Consider the following 13,921-nt stretch of genomic DNA (forward strand, 5'->3'; position numbering starts at 1 on the left):
TTAGTACCCCTCCGGCCGGTATTTTCCTTGTCATTGATTTAGTACAAGAATACATTTGAAGTTGGCATCCATAACATGTTTACCTATGTTTATGAGAAAGTATTCTCCCAAATTCATGACAGACTTATCAACTCAACCTGTTGCAATGATGATTGAGCCCGGTTGAAATGCAAGTCTTTTTCTCGAATTCTACGAGCAGCCTCTCGTAGAATAATACTCTTGTCCAGGCCGGCCCATTGTCATGTCCAAATCTATCCAACACCGCTCTCGTGGTCCTATTCTCTAAAATATCTCCTAAGACCAAGAAAAAACAAACTCTCAAGTCTAAATTGAACGCTTGGAATATCCATCACCCGGTTGTCCTCATTCGACAGCTCAAGAAGTAGATATCCAAACCAAAGGTTATCTTTCTCAAGGAAAATGATAGAAACCCAAGGAGCTAGGGTTTTCCCAGTCGCGTGAAAGATGCGGAGGAGGGGGTCCGTTCTTACGTAATTCCATCCCGTCCAATTCTTAGGCATCCAATCATTCAAGTTTCCTATTTTGAGAAAGATGCGGTTCCACCTGTCATAAAACTGTGGTGTTGCATTCCTTGAGACCGGCACAATTTGTAGGTTTAGCATGGCAATGTGTCACAATTGGATGGGCCGTGTTTGGATAAAGGCCCCATAATTGTGTTTTGATTCGAGGAAGTCATTAATATTTAAAGATGTGCTGTGTCGTAAAAGGGAAGACAGTAAATTAGTCTAGGGTGTCGTCTCCTTGAAGGTAATCGCATTTATGAGCGACAAGGAGTGTTAATATTTTAAGATACCGTGCCATAGAAAGGAAAGAGGTAAATTATCCTAGGGTGTGGTCTCCTTGAAGGCAACCACGTTTATAAGCGATGAGGAGTATTGATCGTTAAGCTGTCCACATCCGATTATGGGCAATCTATTTTGTCTCTCGGGTGTACTGGGGGTTCTAGTTCTGTGACTTGTAGCAACCTTGTTACTTCTGTTATCAGACAATTACATTTCTTTGATATCATCACCATGGTAGATGACCTTAGGACTATAGGATTCTTTTGGTAGTCGGTCTCCTACGAGATTTACCTCAGCTCCTTATATCAAAAGGGGCTCTCAACCATTTTAGAGTCATTTGGTGTAATTTCTCGCCAAGTCAATCTAATATCGACTTTAGATGTGTTTAAATGCTTGCGGGTTGCCACTCGCATCCTTCCCTCTTGCAAAATAAATGGACGTCCGATCTCCATTCCTTTCACTGCCTCGAGTTCCGCCGCCCACCCGCACCCCCAAGCTTGATCTCTCCATCTCCAGCGGAAAGAAGGTGCACGTGCCCTCCAAATGACTCTCCCTCTCAACTATCTTTGGTTCATGTCACAAAGGCAACAAGAAAGCAGGTTTTCGCAAAAAAAATTGTGTAGCAAAACTAACATTAAAAAAAAATTGCTACTTTCTTAGATTCATAATAAGTGTGCTTTGGCGAAGTTGCTTCGTGCTCCTTGGTTGGAGCCTGTCATGGTCCTTCGCCCCCTCTCTCGTGAGTCATGCCGGATCCGGCTTGCTCAGTGGAGTTTCTTCAGTGCATCCGTTGGTGTGTTTGTGTGTAGGTAGAGCGTTTGTTTGTCGTTTCGGTCCTCCTGTTGACTCTTTGGGGCCTCGATTTTTTGCCTTTTTTTCCTAATTAATTGGACAATTCTATTTCTTCTATAATGAAATGCAGGAGCTCCCTGCCCCTTTGAGGTGTCCTAAAAAAAGTGTGTTGAGGGAGTATATTTTTCCAGTTGATCGAAGAAGTTTTGGTGAGAAGTGTCTGAAAATTTGCTAAGATCAGAGGTGAACAGAAAAATGATCCAGTGAACTGATAGAACGAGCACCGAAGCCGAAAAATTCGGCTAGAAAAATCAGAAATTTGTTAAATTTATGAATTTATCCTCGTCAATCCGAATTTAGCACTCGGAAAGGGAAATCTTTCTCCACTGCGGCACTGCCAGGCCCAGCCCAGCCCAGCCCAGCCCACTCGTTCCGTCCTTGGTCACGTCGGTCGTCGCCCCCTCGCCCTTCCTCCTCGTTCCTCACCCAGTCAGCCACCCCCGACCCAAGTCCCTAACCCTAGCCGCCGCCCGCCGGAGCGCCGCACCAGTCACCGGAGTTCCTCCACCGCGCGCCGACACCACTCCGCCAGCGACCTCTCCTTCCCATCACCCGACGCGGCGACGCTTCCATCTCGCCACCGCGCGCCGACGGTAAGTACCCGTCGTCCTCCGCCTCCTCAGTACTCCCTCGGATTTTCGGACCTCGCCCCCTCGGAGTCCGCCGTTGCTAACCTCTGTTCCTCTCAAACAGTAGTGCGGCGGCCGACTTGGCTACAGTTTAGAACCCCAAAAAATTCGGTTCTCAGCTTTTCTAGGAACCGATCGGTCATGATTTTCAGAGAACCGGAATTTTTGAAAACCCGAGCAACCGAACCGTTGGGTTCTGTTAAACCGAATGCAACATAGGCCAGCTTTATACTATGCTTTGATATCCGAATGTTTTGATATAGCTCTCAGCATGATGCATTGCAAACTTGTGGCCCTATCCTGTCCGTCTCGTTTCCTGTTAATTTTCAGTACAAGTTTTCTGGTAGCAGAATTGTAGTCAATCTCCGTGCATGCTTGGTGTGTTTGACATTTCTGTACTATCTCATTGAGCATTTACAGCCACAGGAGTCACAAACATAATCTTTAGCTAGAAAATGAGATTTATTTTTATTTTATTTAAGTCGCGGTTTGGTTAACTCCCTTACTCCGACCATCTTGTGATTCATCTGGTCATGCACGGCGATATAAGCATTTTAAGAGGACATGTACTAGTTATATGCTAAAACCCAACAAATGCTACAAGTGAGCATAAAGAAATGACATGATAGCTGAAAGAGTACGTTTAATCTGTACTGAATTGCTCATTTATGTATCAACTGCTCCAGGAATATAGCATGGAGATCAGACCCATGGTAGCTCTGCGTGCTGCCCTAGTTGGCGGGGTGGCAGCATTTGCGAAGATCGCTGGTGCAATGAAAGCTGCCGGAAGCATGAAGGTTGGTGCAGCCGCTGCAGCTATGACAGCTGCAGCAACGGCTGCCGTATCCGGAAAAGACACAAATAAAGAGAACCAAAAGCCTGGAGCACAATGATGTATGCCATGAATTTACTGGAGAAGCACAGTGCGTAGAGCCGTAGATGCATCTCCAGAGTGTAGATTTACTTTCAGCAATTTATCAAGTGCTGAAGAGTTGCAGAAGCTAATTGTGGCTTTCGAGAGGACACCGCAATCATAATAAATAAGTCGTTTGAGCAATTTGTCATGATACATGTGCTTTAGCTTGAATAAGAATTACATTGTCGTGAGTTTTCACTCTACTGATAATTTGTTCCCTTGCAATGGTCGCTGTTGCTGAATGTGATGATGATTCAATGAGGGCTTTATTGTGTCCACCCTCCATGCTATAACCTGATTCCTGTTGCCAGAATCCTAATGGTTTGGATCACTTTATATTTAACTGAATATGTTGGTAGCAGAACTCTGCTGAACCTTAATGTTTACCAACAATTTTTTAGGGGGCAATGCAGCTTTAACCTTTGTATGAGAAAATAATTACATGATCAGGTAATATGCTTGGTTTACTCCCCAACTGTGTTGTTGGAGATGAGATCACTATTCCACGTCTGGTTTCTTCTGTCGTATAAATTTTCACACTAATTGTACTAGGTCCTCTATTATTTTTAAGGTTTGTTGTGTTTGTGTCAGCTGGCTTCAGCAAGTTTGTACTGTTACAGAAATCATGTGCATATTTCAATTTGAAGGTTTTATATCTCAAGCCTGGAACCAGCAAAGTTTATGTTCATTTTAGAAAACTGGGTCACGAGCACAGCCAAGTTGACTCTGCAAAGCTTGAATTCTAAAGAATCTTCTGTAAATGTAAACTTAATTATTTAACCTCTGTACTCCTGGTGTAAATGGTAGTTTACCCATGGAACACTGTTTTGGATGTTACATGTACATGATTCTGCATATCGTCTGAATGCACTGTACTTTCTGGACTTTGTTGCTTAAGGAGATCCCTTTATAAATTTTACTTATGTTTATCATTTATGCATGCAGGGGTATGGGTTCTGTCCTAGGAATTTTCATGGCAGTGGTATCACTGGTATTATATGTTCTTTTCGAGCCAACGGCGGTGGGGAATATCCATGGAACTGGGACAGAAATCTCCATTTATATATGCTTATTTCGAAGCCAACATAGTTAATAAGCTAAGCATTTTACCTTTATACTCAAGGTACTAGTATCTTACCTTGAGTAGATTGGCACATAAGGATTGAGGGTAGGCAAGAAGGCACCATGCCCTCCGGGAGAGCATGGCAAAATTGAAAACATGCAAGTATATGAAGCCTAGCTATTCCATATATATGTTTTGATCTAGTCATCCTTTCCCAACCTACGCAATATTAGCACTGTTATCCTGTTGGATCCACCAGTATTTTGCAATCATGGCACTAATCTAAGCTGGTCACAAAGTGTCTTAGTCAGATCAAAGCATGACTTGGAATATGCAGAGATTGCTGGGCGACGGCTTTGATAAGAATCTGCTTGCCAGCTTTCTACTATCGTGTCTATGTTTATAGCTTGGGATAGACTTGTTTTGATAGTCTGCGATGTGTAATATTCAAACCATCTTTAAGAAATCTTCCCATTTTGAGCCATGCACTTTGTACTGATCAATCGCTTTGAACCTGCATGTTTACTATGACACTTGTTGATAGAATTGATGTTACAACAGGTGGAATTCACACAATAATGTAACAACTGTGATCTTACTGTAGAGTGCACGCTGTCAGCAGCATGAAGTAACAACTGAGAAATTTCACTTATGCTGTTACAAGTCATAATGCTTACCACTTTTTTTCCTTCAGAAATAATGCTGATGACGTTGAGATCAACAATCACCTTCCGGAGGATGTACTCCTACCTAGAGTGTTTCTGCAACTCCAGGTATCTGTCCATATCAAAACTCCGCTTTGCGCAAAGCTTTCTCCTCCTTGTCAAGACCAGCCTCTGCATTAAGTCTTTTAACGTTGGATTACTCGAGGTAATGAGGAAATAGCCGTAGCAAAGGATAAGCTGGATTCCGGCTGCGAAGAAGGCAATTGGCTCCATGACACTCCAATCGAACTCCCAGAACGTAAGGCGGAAGAAGATGACGAATTGGAAGATGAAGTACGCCAAGCTGAAACATAGAACCCTTTTGGCATGCTTCTGTGCCAGGCCGTCAATCTCTTGCATCTTCTCCTGGAGTTGCTTGAACTCTTCTTTTCTCGCGTCGTTCTCTGGCGCGAGCGCAAATGGCACAGCCCTTCTAATCAGGCCCACAACCTAGAAATGGATCAGCTGGAGAATTGGATGCACTGTATGACTACTACAATATTGGTCAGAAAATTATACATGGGTTAGTATTCCGTTCACTATTCTATTGTCTACTAACATGCTGAACTCAGTATTATTTAGCGCAGTACTAAACCATGGATTTTCATAGTTAAATTGAACATTGACTGGTCATTGATCTCTGGATACTTGTTATATTAATGTGCAACAACCATTGAATCTCGGTGATTAGTTTAGCAATGTCACCTTCTTGTGGTTGAGGTAGGCCTTGCCCCGGACAAGCAGAGCCAACCTGTTCTCCTCCATCCCCCGGATGAGCGCCTCCGCCTCCGTGCGCACGAGGCCACTCTCCAGCAATGCGCCGAGGAGCTTGTCGTCATAGCCGACCACCTGATCATCCTGCCCGTCCCTGAGCTGCCGCTCGATTTCTTCAAAGATGGCCTTGGTAGCAGCTGTTGATATAAAAATTTGCTGTTAAAGGGGCAAAGCCAAACGCCAGAGAGGATCGTATGAACTGTCAACATCAAGTAACAACTGATCATGAAGCTTATATTCGACCTCGAGAATGGTCACCTCCAAGAGGACACCTCAATTGCCTCTCCATCTCCAGGTACTTGTCCATATCAAAACCATGCTTAGCATAAAGCTTTGCCCTCCTTGCCAAAACCAGCCTCTCCATGAAGCCTCGATACGACAGGTCGCTGGAGGTAACAAGGAAATAGGCGTAGTCGGCGAGGAGGAAAGAGCTGGCGGCGAAGAAGGTGATTGGCCCCATCACAGTCCAATCAAAGTCCCAGAAGGTGAACCGGAAGCACATCTCGACCTGGGTCATCAGCAGCCCGTAGCCTGACCACAGGATCGCCCTCACCTGCTTCTGCGCCTTGCTGTCGATATCTTCCTTCTGTTTCTTGAGCTGCCTGAATTCTTGCCTTTTGATGTCGTTCGCTGCTTCGTGTACATGCGGCACAGCACTTGTTACCAGGTCCACGACCTAACGTCAACGGTAATTAGATTCATTGCGAAATATTTATTTCCCTAACATTTTGTTTGACAGTGTATATCTTGATATTTTTAATACTCCCTCCTTACGGAAATAAGTGACTTGGATCTTATTTCCGGACGGAGGGAATATAAGTTTGATTAAAGTTTTAAAAGTTTGGCAGTCGACAAAGTTATACTCTATCTATTTGGAACGTAAGGAGTATATATCTTAACAACAGATATGTTGTCCCTGGTAAAAATGTGGAAGTAAAATGCACCCGAGGTCCCTATTCTTTCGGGAAGCTGTCAAGCAGGTCTCGAATCTTTGAAAATGCACATTTAGATCCTCATTGTTTGTTAAGTGGTTCATCATAGGTCCTTCGGTTGTATGCGCAAATCTGGCTGCATGACGTGGTTGACATGAAGGATTTGGGCCCACAAGTCAGACGACGACGTGGCGTTGCCATCTTACAGAAACCCCCCGCGTGTAAGTCTCTTGCATTTTGCGGTCCAGCCATCCGTTCTCCAGTTCCATCTCGCCGGCCGTGAACTCTGCCGCCAAGCAATCGCGCTGGAGCTGCCAGCCCCCTCCGCAGTCCGTTGCCTCGTCGAACGCCGGTGAGGAGAAGGAGAGAGGGCCGCGAAATGAGAGAAGAATAGGTGTGTGTGTGTGTTTTGGGGGGGGGGGGGGTTCTGTGAGATTGCAACGCCACATCACGCCACATCCTCGCCTCACGTGTGGACCCAATGGCAGCTTCGTCATGCGGCCGGAGCTGCCTATACAGGCGAGGGACCTGAGATGAACCATTTATCAAACGATCAAGACCTAAACGTGTGTTTTGAAAGATTAGTGACCTGCTCGACACATTTACGAAAAAATAGTAACCTTCGGTGTATTTTACTCAAAATGTGGCCATGGGGCGATGGATCACCTTGTGGGGCTGGAGGTAGGCCTTGCCCCGGAAGAGCAGCAGGACGCCGGACTTGTCCATGGCCCGGGCGAGCACCTCCGCCTGCGCGTGCGTCCGTGCCGCGCCGGCCTCCAGGCACGCGTCGAGGAGCTCGCCGTAGCCCACCACCTCTTGCCCGCCTCCCCTCAGCCGCCTCTTGAGCACCTCCACTCCGACGAGCCGCGCCACTCGACGCGCCTCTGCCGTCGTGAACTCCGCCTCCTCCTCCGCCACCGGAAGCCGCTGCAGCGAGAAAAGGTGGAGGTGGTTGTTCCTCCTCCTCGTGGCGGATGCCGGAGACAGCGGTCGGGGAAGCATCCGGAGGCGAGAGGCGGCTGCTCGCCACCACATGGCCGGCGGTAGCAAGAAGACGCGGGCTCCTGTTCTTTGGTTCTCCCAGTGGGGGTTCTTCTCGATCGAGTGGTAGCTTCGAGCTTTGCAAGATCATCATCTAATAAGGTGTGTGTGTGTGAGAGAGAGAGAGAGGTTCCTTAGCTAACTAAGCTCTCTCGCTGCACTCTGCTTTTGCAAGGATCAGCGAGGGCGCGCACCTTCCCTTGTGGCGCTCCTTTCTTCACATGCAAATGCAAGCCGATCGAATACAAAACGCAAAGAGACCACATGTATGTAAATGAAACATTGGGGAGTGGCTGTATGTATATAAAAATCAGATGACGTCGGAAGTTAATGCAAAAGCTCTTTGGAAAAATAATTCAAAGTAGCGTAAGCTCACTCTCTCTCTCTGTATTGTTGTGTTCCTCGTGGCAAGATCTTCAACAACGCTTTTAAGCTATGCGCAAAAAAGAAAAACGCTTTAAAGCACTTCTTTTTTCTTTCTAAAGTGCTTTTGGGCTAATTCTATTACTCTCTGCTATAGCCCTTGCTTCGCTGGTTTGGGCCCAAGTTCAGAAATCAGAGCACTGGAGGCCCAACATTTGTTGCTGGGTCAACTGTTGGGCCTCAATGGCTTGTTTGGGTCACTTGGGCGACTCTTCTTGTCTTCCCCTACCTTCCGGCTTCTCCTTCGCAGTTCGCACGCAGTCGCAGCGGCAAACCCCCACCATCTCCCGCGCCCCCCAAAAATGGCGCCTCCCCTAGACGGCCTCACCAAGCTGCTCGCCGAGGTAGCCTCCCGCCTCTCCCGCCCACCCGGCGTCATCGGAGCCGGCCCCTCTTCCTCCTCCTCCTCCTCGGGCGACTCGCTATCAGCCTCCATCTCCTCCCTCGCGGCGGCCCTCAACCCCAGACCCGCCGCCGCCGCCACCGGGACCAGGGTCCTCGACGCCGCGCTCTCCCTCATGTGCTTCGACCCACTGGAGGCAATCCCCATTCCCTTCGGCTCCCGTGTGAGCCTACCTGTGGTTGGTTGGTTTGTGCTGATTTGAGCGAGCGCGCGTTTGCAGGTGGATAGGGCTCGCGTTGAATGCCTGGTACGCACCATCACCTCCGCGCTCTCCGCGTCGGTTTCGTGCCGAGTGGTTCGGACCGATGATTGCGGCGGCGAGATGCTCTGCGTTGGGAGCTCCGTATCGCCCGGGGACTGCCGCGAGCTAGTCAGCTTGTGCGCCTCCCTCGTCGAGAAATTGGGGGATCGTGATGGTGAGATTTCTCTCCCTCCTGTCCTGTGTTCTCTCCGAACTGGATGCCGTTAGGCTGCTGCTGCTTGGTTTAGATGCAATGCGTGGCAATGCTGTCACTATTAAACAAACTTATGGTACTCCAGAAATTCATGATACGCAGGACGTTCTAGGTGTGGTACGGCATGTCGGCATTATTAGTCATCCAACTCTTCGCAGTTTGCAATTCAGTGCTCACCTCCTGAAATTTGTGTTTGCCCCCATCAATCACCCACGCTGTGCGGGAACGTTTTATTTGTTTGCGTTAATGTTGATTTTTTTTAATGATATCCTCTTGTGGAGCTGCAGGACATTCTTATGATCTATTGCACACTGTTGTGAAAACGACGCTGCTATCTCCTCGTTACCAGTGTCTCTTTCCTTTACCATATTACAGAGAAAATGGGGAGAAAAAATATGAAATGGCTACTGTTGCTGTGGATTTAACAAGGCATCCATCCTACCAAGTGATCCCTAGTGATGGTTCAATCCCGTTGAGGTATGCTTCGGATAGTTATATACATGAGCCAACGTAGTACTAGCACTCATGGACTGTTGTCGATGCTTTGCTGTCTTCTATTATGTTTCAAGACATGCAATTTTATGGCTGCAAACATGATGTAGGAAAATAAGTAAATACATGCTTATATGGAACTAGAATCCCAGAAGCTTACATAAATCTTTTGTGCATAGTGTATACAATTACCTTTTTTAACCCCCCCTCTTCCTCAAATTGATTCTACTGATTTGCACTGTAGTACAATATTGAGTTATCAACACTCTGTTATCTCATTTGTGCTTACATCCAGTAACGATTTCTCCTGTTGCCAGATTTCAGGAAAAGGAAAAAACTGTCTGCCATTCTTTTATATATTTTACTGATTGGCATTGCATTTTGTGTGTGCTGTAGGGTCCTTTTGTGGCATCTCGATCCATCAATTCTAAAGCATGATCTTTCAGCGATGCTACATGAAGCAATTACACGGCCCTTCCTCTGCCTGAGAAAAGAATTACATGATCGGATAGCATGGCGTGTGATCATCATATGCTTAGTTTGCTTCCCACCTGCATTTTTGGAGATGACATCACTATTCCACAGCTGGTTTCTTGCGACGTAAGTTCACAACTCACGATACTTGTACTAGCTGCTTTTTTTTTTGTTACTCAGGGTTTGTTGTGTTTGTGTCAGTTGGCTTCAGCAAGTCATATTACAATTTAAATGTTGTATCTCGACCTGAGACCCGCAAAGTTGATGTTCATTTTAGAAATTTGGTCATGAGTGGCCAATCAAACCCTGCAAACCTTGGATTTTAAATATCTGAATCTTCTGTAAGTTGGAACTTAATTATTATCTGAAACTTCATTATTCTATCCTTTGTGGAGTTCCTTCCTCCTGGTCTAACTGCATATTGTTTTGATGCATTGTACATTCTGGACTTTGCTGTTTAAGGGAATCTCCTCACAAAATTTACTTGTGTTTACCATTTATGCATGCAGGGGTATGTGTTCTGTGCTAGGACTTTGCACGGCCATGGTATCATCAGTATTAGACGTTCTTCTCGAGCCAATGGGGTGGGGAATATCCATGGAATTGGGACAGAAATTTCCCTTTACACATGCTTATTTCCCAAGCGAGCATAGTGACTTACTCTCTATACTAACTGGACCCATATCGTGCGGAAGATTTTTGGATCTTGTTTCTTATATAGAAGCTATGGTTTATTCGGGCAAAACAAGAGCTGGTAACTCAAAATCATCGAAGGGAACACACTTTGGTAATAAACAATTATCAAAGGGATTGCTCAAATTCAAATATAGTTCTGCTTGGTATGCTTATTGAATATACAGACAATACTATCAAGATTTTAGAATTATGTCCAACTCAGAGCTAATTGGTCCTCTCTTAACTGTGGTGCTGCAGGTCAACAATAACAAATTTCCCTATCTGGTTCAGTTTCGCTGCTGCCTTACTTTTTCACCGGGAAGGTTTTCAAGGTTATTTATCAGAAATATTATCAGAGGAGAAAGTTTCTGAATCAATAAGTGATATCAGTCTTGCGCGGAGGGCAGCATTTTACCTTTCTTGGGTCTTATGCCCTTCTAATGAAGATGAATGCCAGATGCTTGCTAACAATATGGTGGAGTTATCAAATTCTTGGGCCAGGAACATCAAAAGCCGGCCCAGCTATGCATACCATACTAGTACTGTAAATCACAGGAGGAGGCTACGAATACCCACAGTTGGGGATACCGAGAAACTTCATATGTCAACCAACCCTGTCAGTTCTCTTATTCAAGAATTTGATAATCGTTGTGTGAACTTCTGTAACCAAACTGCGGTTAGTCAAGTGCAAGACGAACTATCAGGCTTCCCTCCCTCATGCATTAGTTTTCTGCATCTACAGATTCCTTTAGGAGTGTTGCTTGTGTCCTCTAGTTGTGTTAAAGATCATGATCATGACGTGCTTCTGCACTACGCAAGCTCTGGTCTGATTCTGGAGGCAGATAAGGTGCAGACAAAAACAAAAGACCATGTTGGTAATCATGGTTTTTCAGCCAGTCGTAGAGGTTTTACTGAAAGATGGGCTTTAAGTGGTGCATGTGTAATCTTTAGTTGGTTTGACGTTATTGATGATATGTCTGCAGTGATCTTTGAATGTGAAGACACATGTCAACATTTTGTCAGTGAACTCAGAACCAAGACAAGCCCATATTTAATCAATTGTGTAAATTTAGTGCTGAATGAGGCAGGTCAAGATAAAGATTCTGTAATCGATCTTCATGACAGGTTGCTAGATTGGAATAATAAACTGAAAAGTTTTGATGGTTGTGAGGCATTCAAAGATGTTATCCTTCAACTGAAGAAAAAGGTCCTGCTTCCTTCATAGCATGGTCAAGGGGTTTTATATAAGTGATAACGTTCCCTATTGGATTGTTGGTCTCTTTTGGCGGTTATACTACTGACTATGTTGAGGTGAAACATAGCCATTCAGCTCTTGGCCATTTCTTACCAGGATTCTGAGGTTACCAGAAGTTCTGTCTGTTCATGCAGTGCAACCGTGCCAGTAATTCTGACCAATTCTACCCTTGTACATAATGTAAAGTAACATCTGTCAGTGTAGATGGTGTTAACTAACATCTGTCAGTATAGATAGTGTTAACTAACATCTGTGGAGCATAAATTGGGCAAGGCAAACGAGTAAAACACCGCCTTCAATTCCAAGGTCAGCTGTTGCCTCCATTCTGGGTGTTTCCACTGTTTTTTTTTCCCTCTTATGACTAAATGGTTGTAGTTACCAATTTATTTAGGAACTGTATGGTCACATACTATAGTTATCCTACCCAACTGCAGGAGATATTTATATTTATTCTGAGCTACTGCTGGACATGATAGAGTAACTTGGGGATGCACTGTATCTTTCCTGATTCTCTTGCTGCTGCACCACTGTTCCTGGGTCATCTATTTTTTATGTGCACTAGGTACTGCACTCTACCTGTGTGATCAAACTGCTTTTGGTTTTTGGAGACCATAAATGACCTCAACATACATCGCTATTGTACTTTGTCTTCTTGCCTGCCTTTTCTACTGGCCTACAAATCAATGAGGTCCAAAGCTAAATTCCATTATCTTCCTTGTGCAGATTGCAGATAATGTAGAAGAAAAATAGTATCAAAATGCTTAGAAGTAAATTCCATGTAACAAATCAGACCTAACAAGTAACAGATAAGACAACAGTTTGATTTGGTGTGATGATGTTATTTGTGCCCTTGCAAGACTGGAGAAATACACTTTTGTCTGTTCAGCAGTTTCAGGTGATTTAGCTCTTACTTTTGTTTTTTTACGAGATCACACTGTTACCTCTCATATATTGCAACTTTGTTACTCTGCAATTGGATAGTATGATAGACAAAAGCGACCGATATGTTTGCACTTTGCAGCTTATTTGTTATGGCTTATGAACTTCATGCCTGCTAGTTTCAGACTGCAAGTTTTTTCCACACTATGGACTTCTTCTTGGTACACTTCTCTTGTTACATTTGTAAAGTAGAAAAACTTATGTATGGCCATAGTTTTTCTGGAATTTTAAGATTATTTATAGTTTTATACATAGATATGCCGAAATTTCAGAAGTTACGACCATATATTTCTTGGAGACAGCCCATTAACTTAACTTGGGCGCTTTGCTCAGTTTAAGGTTCTAACTGCTTATTTTATCTTATAGTCGATCTCTTCCACACCCACACTGACAGTCCTAGTCAATATGTTTCTTAGGGTGTAATTAATTTGCCGTTGGCAGTTACTAGCTTCCCTCTCATTTTCTAAGACTAAATCACATATACCAAGTTGATCACAATTATGTGACCAAAATGCCCTTTAGTAATGTTTCAAACGATGAAATTTACTAAATCACATATACCAAGTTGATCACAATTATGTGACCAAAATGCCCATTAATAATGTCTCAAACGATGAAAATGACAGCTCTTCAAAACGGAAAAGTAAAATCTCAAACGCAAGGAATGAGCCATGCAAATGGATGGGGATGCAAGTGGAAAAGGCCAGTTTTTGAACAAAAAAAAAGCACCAGAAAACTCATAATGTCACTATTTGTGGAGGAGTGCCCTGGTTGCAGATTAATCTATGCAGCGATGGATGCCAGTAGCTGTTCACATCTGTGCAGCTGCTGCATCGTGCTCGGGCTACCAGGTACCGTTAGTAATGGGCGGGGCTCAACTGGAAGGCTGTTCAATTCAATGCCCCTGTATCTCCTGGTTAAGGTTCATCCAAGCCGGTAATATTAATAGTGCTATCAATATGGCTACCATTCAAACTTGGAAGTCTTCCATTTTAGGACCACAAGCTTTATTCATGTCCTACTCCAGCTTTATTTTATTCTTATTGTCTTAGTCAATGGTAGTACAACCTAGCATGTCAGGAGTTACTAAC

At 44.5% G+C, this 13,921-nt stretch overlaps 2 protein-coding genes and 1 long non-coding RNA gene across 8 annotated transcripts; 2 read left to right on the forward strand and 1 right to left on the reverse strand.

The window, feature by feature from the left end:
- The first annotated feature begins 1,993 nt into the window (after nucleotides 1-1,993).
- LOC112270131 lies at nucleotides 1,994-6,465 on the forward strand. Of its 3 annotated transcripts, none has more exons than XR_002962489.1 (6): nucleotides 1,997-2,248; nucleotides 2,971-4,323; nucleotides 4,958-5,036; nucleotides 5,134-5,490; nucleotides 5,692-6,036; nucleotides 6,124-6,465. It is a non-coding gene; the product is annotated as an uncharacterized LOC112270131 (long non-coding RNA). The 3 variants fall into 3 exon arrangements; XR_002962490.1 differs by having other exon boundaries at nucleotides 1,998-2,248; nucleotides 2,971-4,191; XR_002962488.1 differs by having other exon boundaries at nucleotides 1,994-2,248; nucleotides 2,971-5,036.
- LOC100844227 (calcium uniporter protein 6, mitochondrial) lies at nucleotides 5,485-8,032 on the reverse strand. Of its 2 annotated transcripts, XM_024457868.1 has the most exons (4): nucleotides 7,340-8,025; nucleotides 6,126-6,417; nucleotides 5,985-6,038; nucleotides 5,485-5,878 (listed from the first exon to the last, which is right to left on the reverse strand). In XM_024457868.1, the coding sequence occupies exons 1-4, from the start codon at nucleotides 7,706-7,708 to the stop codon at nucleotides 5,655-5,657; spliced, it is 939 nt and encodes a 312-aa protein (XP_024313636.1). In that variant the 5' UTR covers nucleotides 7,709-8,025; the 3' UTR covers nucleotides 5,485-5,654. The 2 variants fall into 2 exon arrangements, with proteins under 2 accessions (XP_024313636.1, XP_024313637.1); XM_024457869.1 differs by lacking the exons at nucleotides 5,485-5,878; nucleotides 5,985-6,038; nucleotides 6,126-6,417 and adding an exon at nucleotides 6,579-7,201 and having other exon boundaries at nucleotides 7,340-8,032.
- A 351-nt stretch (nucleotides 8,033-8,383) lies between these two features.
- Nucleotides 8,384-12,914, forward strand: LOC104582258. 3 transcript variants are annotated; one of them, XM_024457039.1, is made up of 8 exons: nucleotides 8,384-8,676; nucleotides 8,761-8,956; nucleotides 9,283-9,472; nucleotides 9,884-10,087; nucleotides 10,471-10,800; nucleotides 10,895-12,197; nucleotides 12,326-12,453; nucleotides 12,615-12,914. In XM_024457039.1, the coding sequence occupies exons 1-6, from the start codon at nucleotides 8,440-8,442 to the stop codon at nucleotides 11,859-11,861; spliced, it is 2,124 nt and encodes a 707-aa protein (XP_024312807.1). In that variant the 5' UTR covers nucleotides 8,384-8,439; the 3' UTR covers nucleotides 11,862-12,197; nucleotides 12,326-12,453; nucleotides 12,615-12,914. The 3 variants fall into 3 exon arrangements, with proteins under 3 accessions (XP_024312807.1, XP_010229974.1, XP_024312808.1); XM_010231672.3 differs by lacking the exon at nucleotides 12,326-12,453; XM_024457040.1 differs by lacking the exons at nucleotides 10,895-12,197; nucleotides 12,326-12,453; nucleotides 12,615-12,914 and adding an exon at nucleotides 10,163-10,302 and having other exon boundaries at nucleotides 10,471-10,613.
- Nucleotides 12,915-13,921: the final 1,007 nt, after the last annotated feature.

This window comes from Brachypodium distachyon, chromosome 1, assembly GCF_000005505.3.
Source record: "Brachypodium distachyon strain Bd21 chromosome 1, Brachypodium_distachyon_v3.0, whole genome shotgun sequence".
Taxonomy (NCBI): Eukaryota; Viridiplantae; Streptophyta; class Magnoliopsida; order Poales; family Poaceae; genus Brachypodium; species Brachypodium distachyon.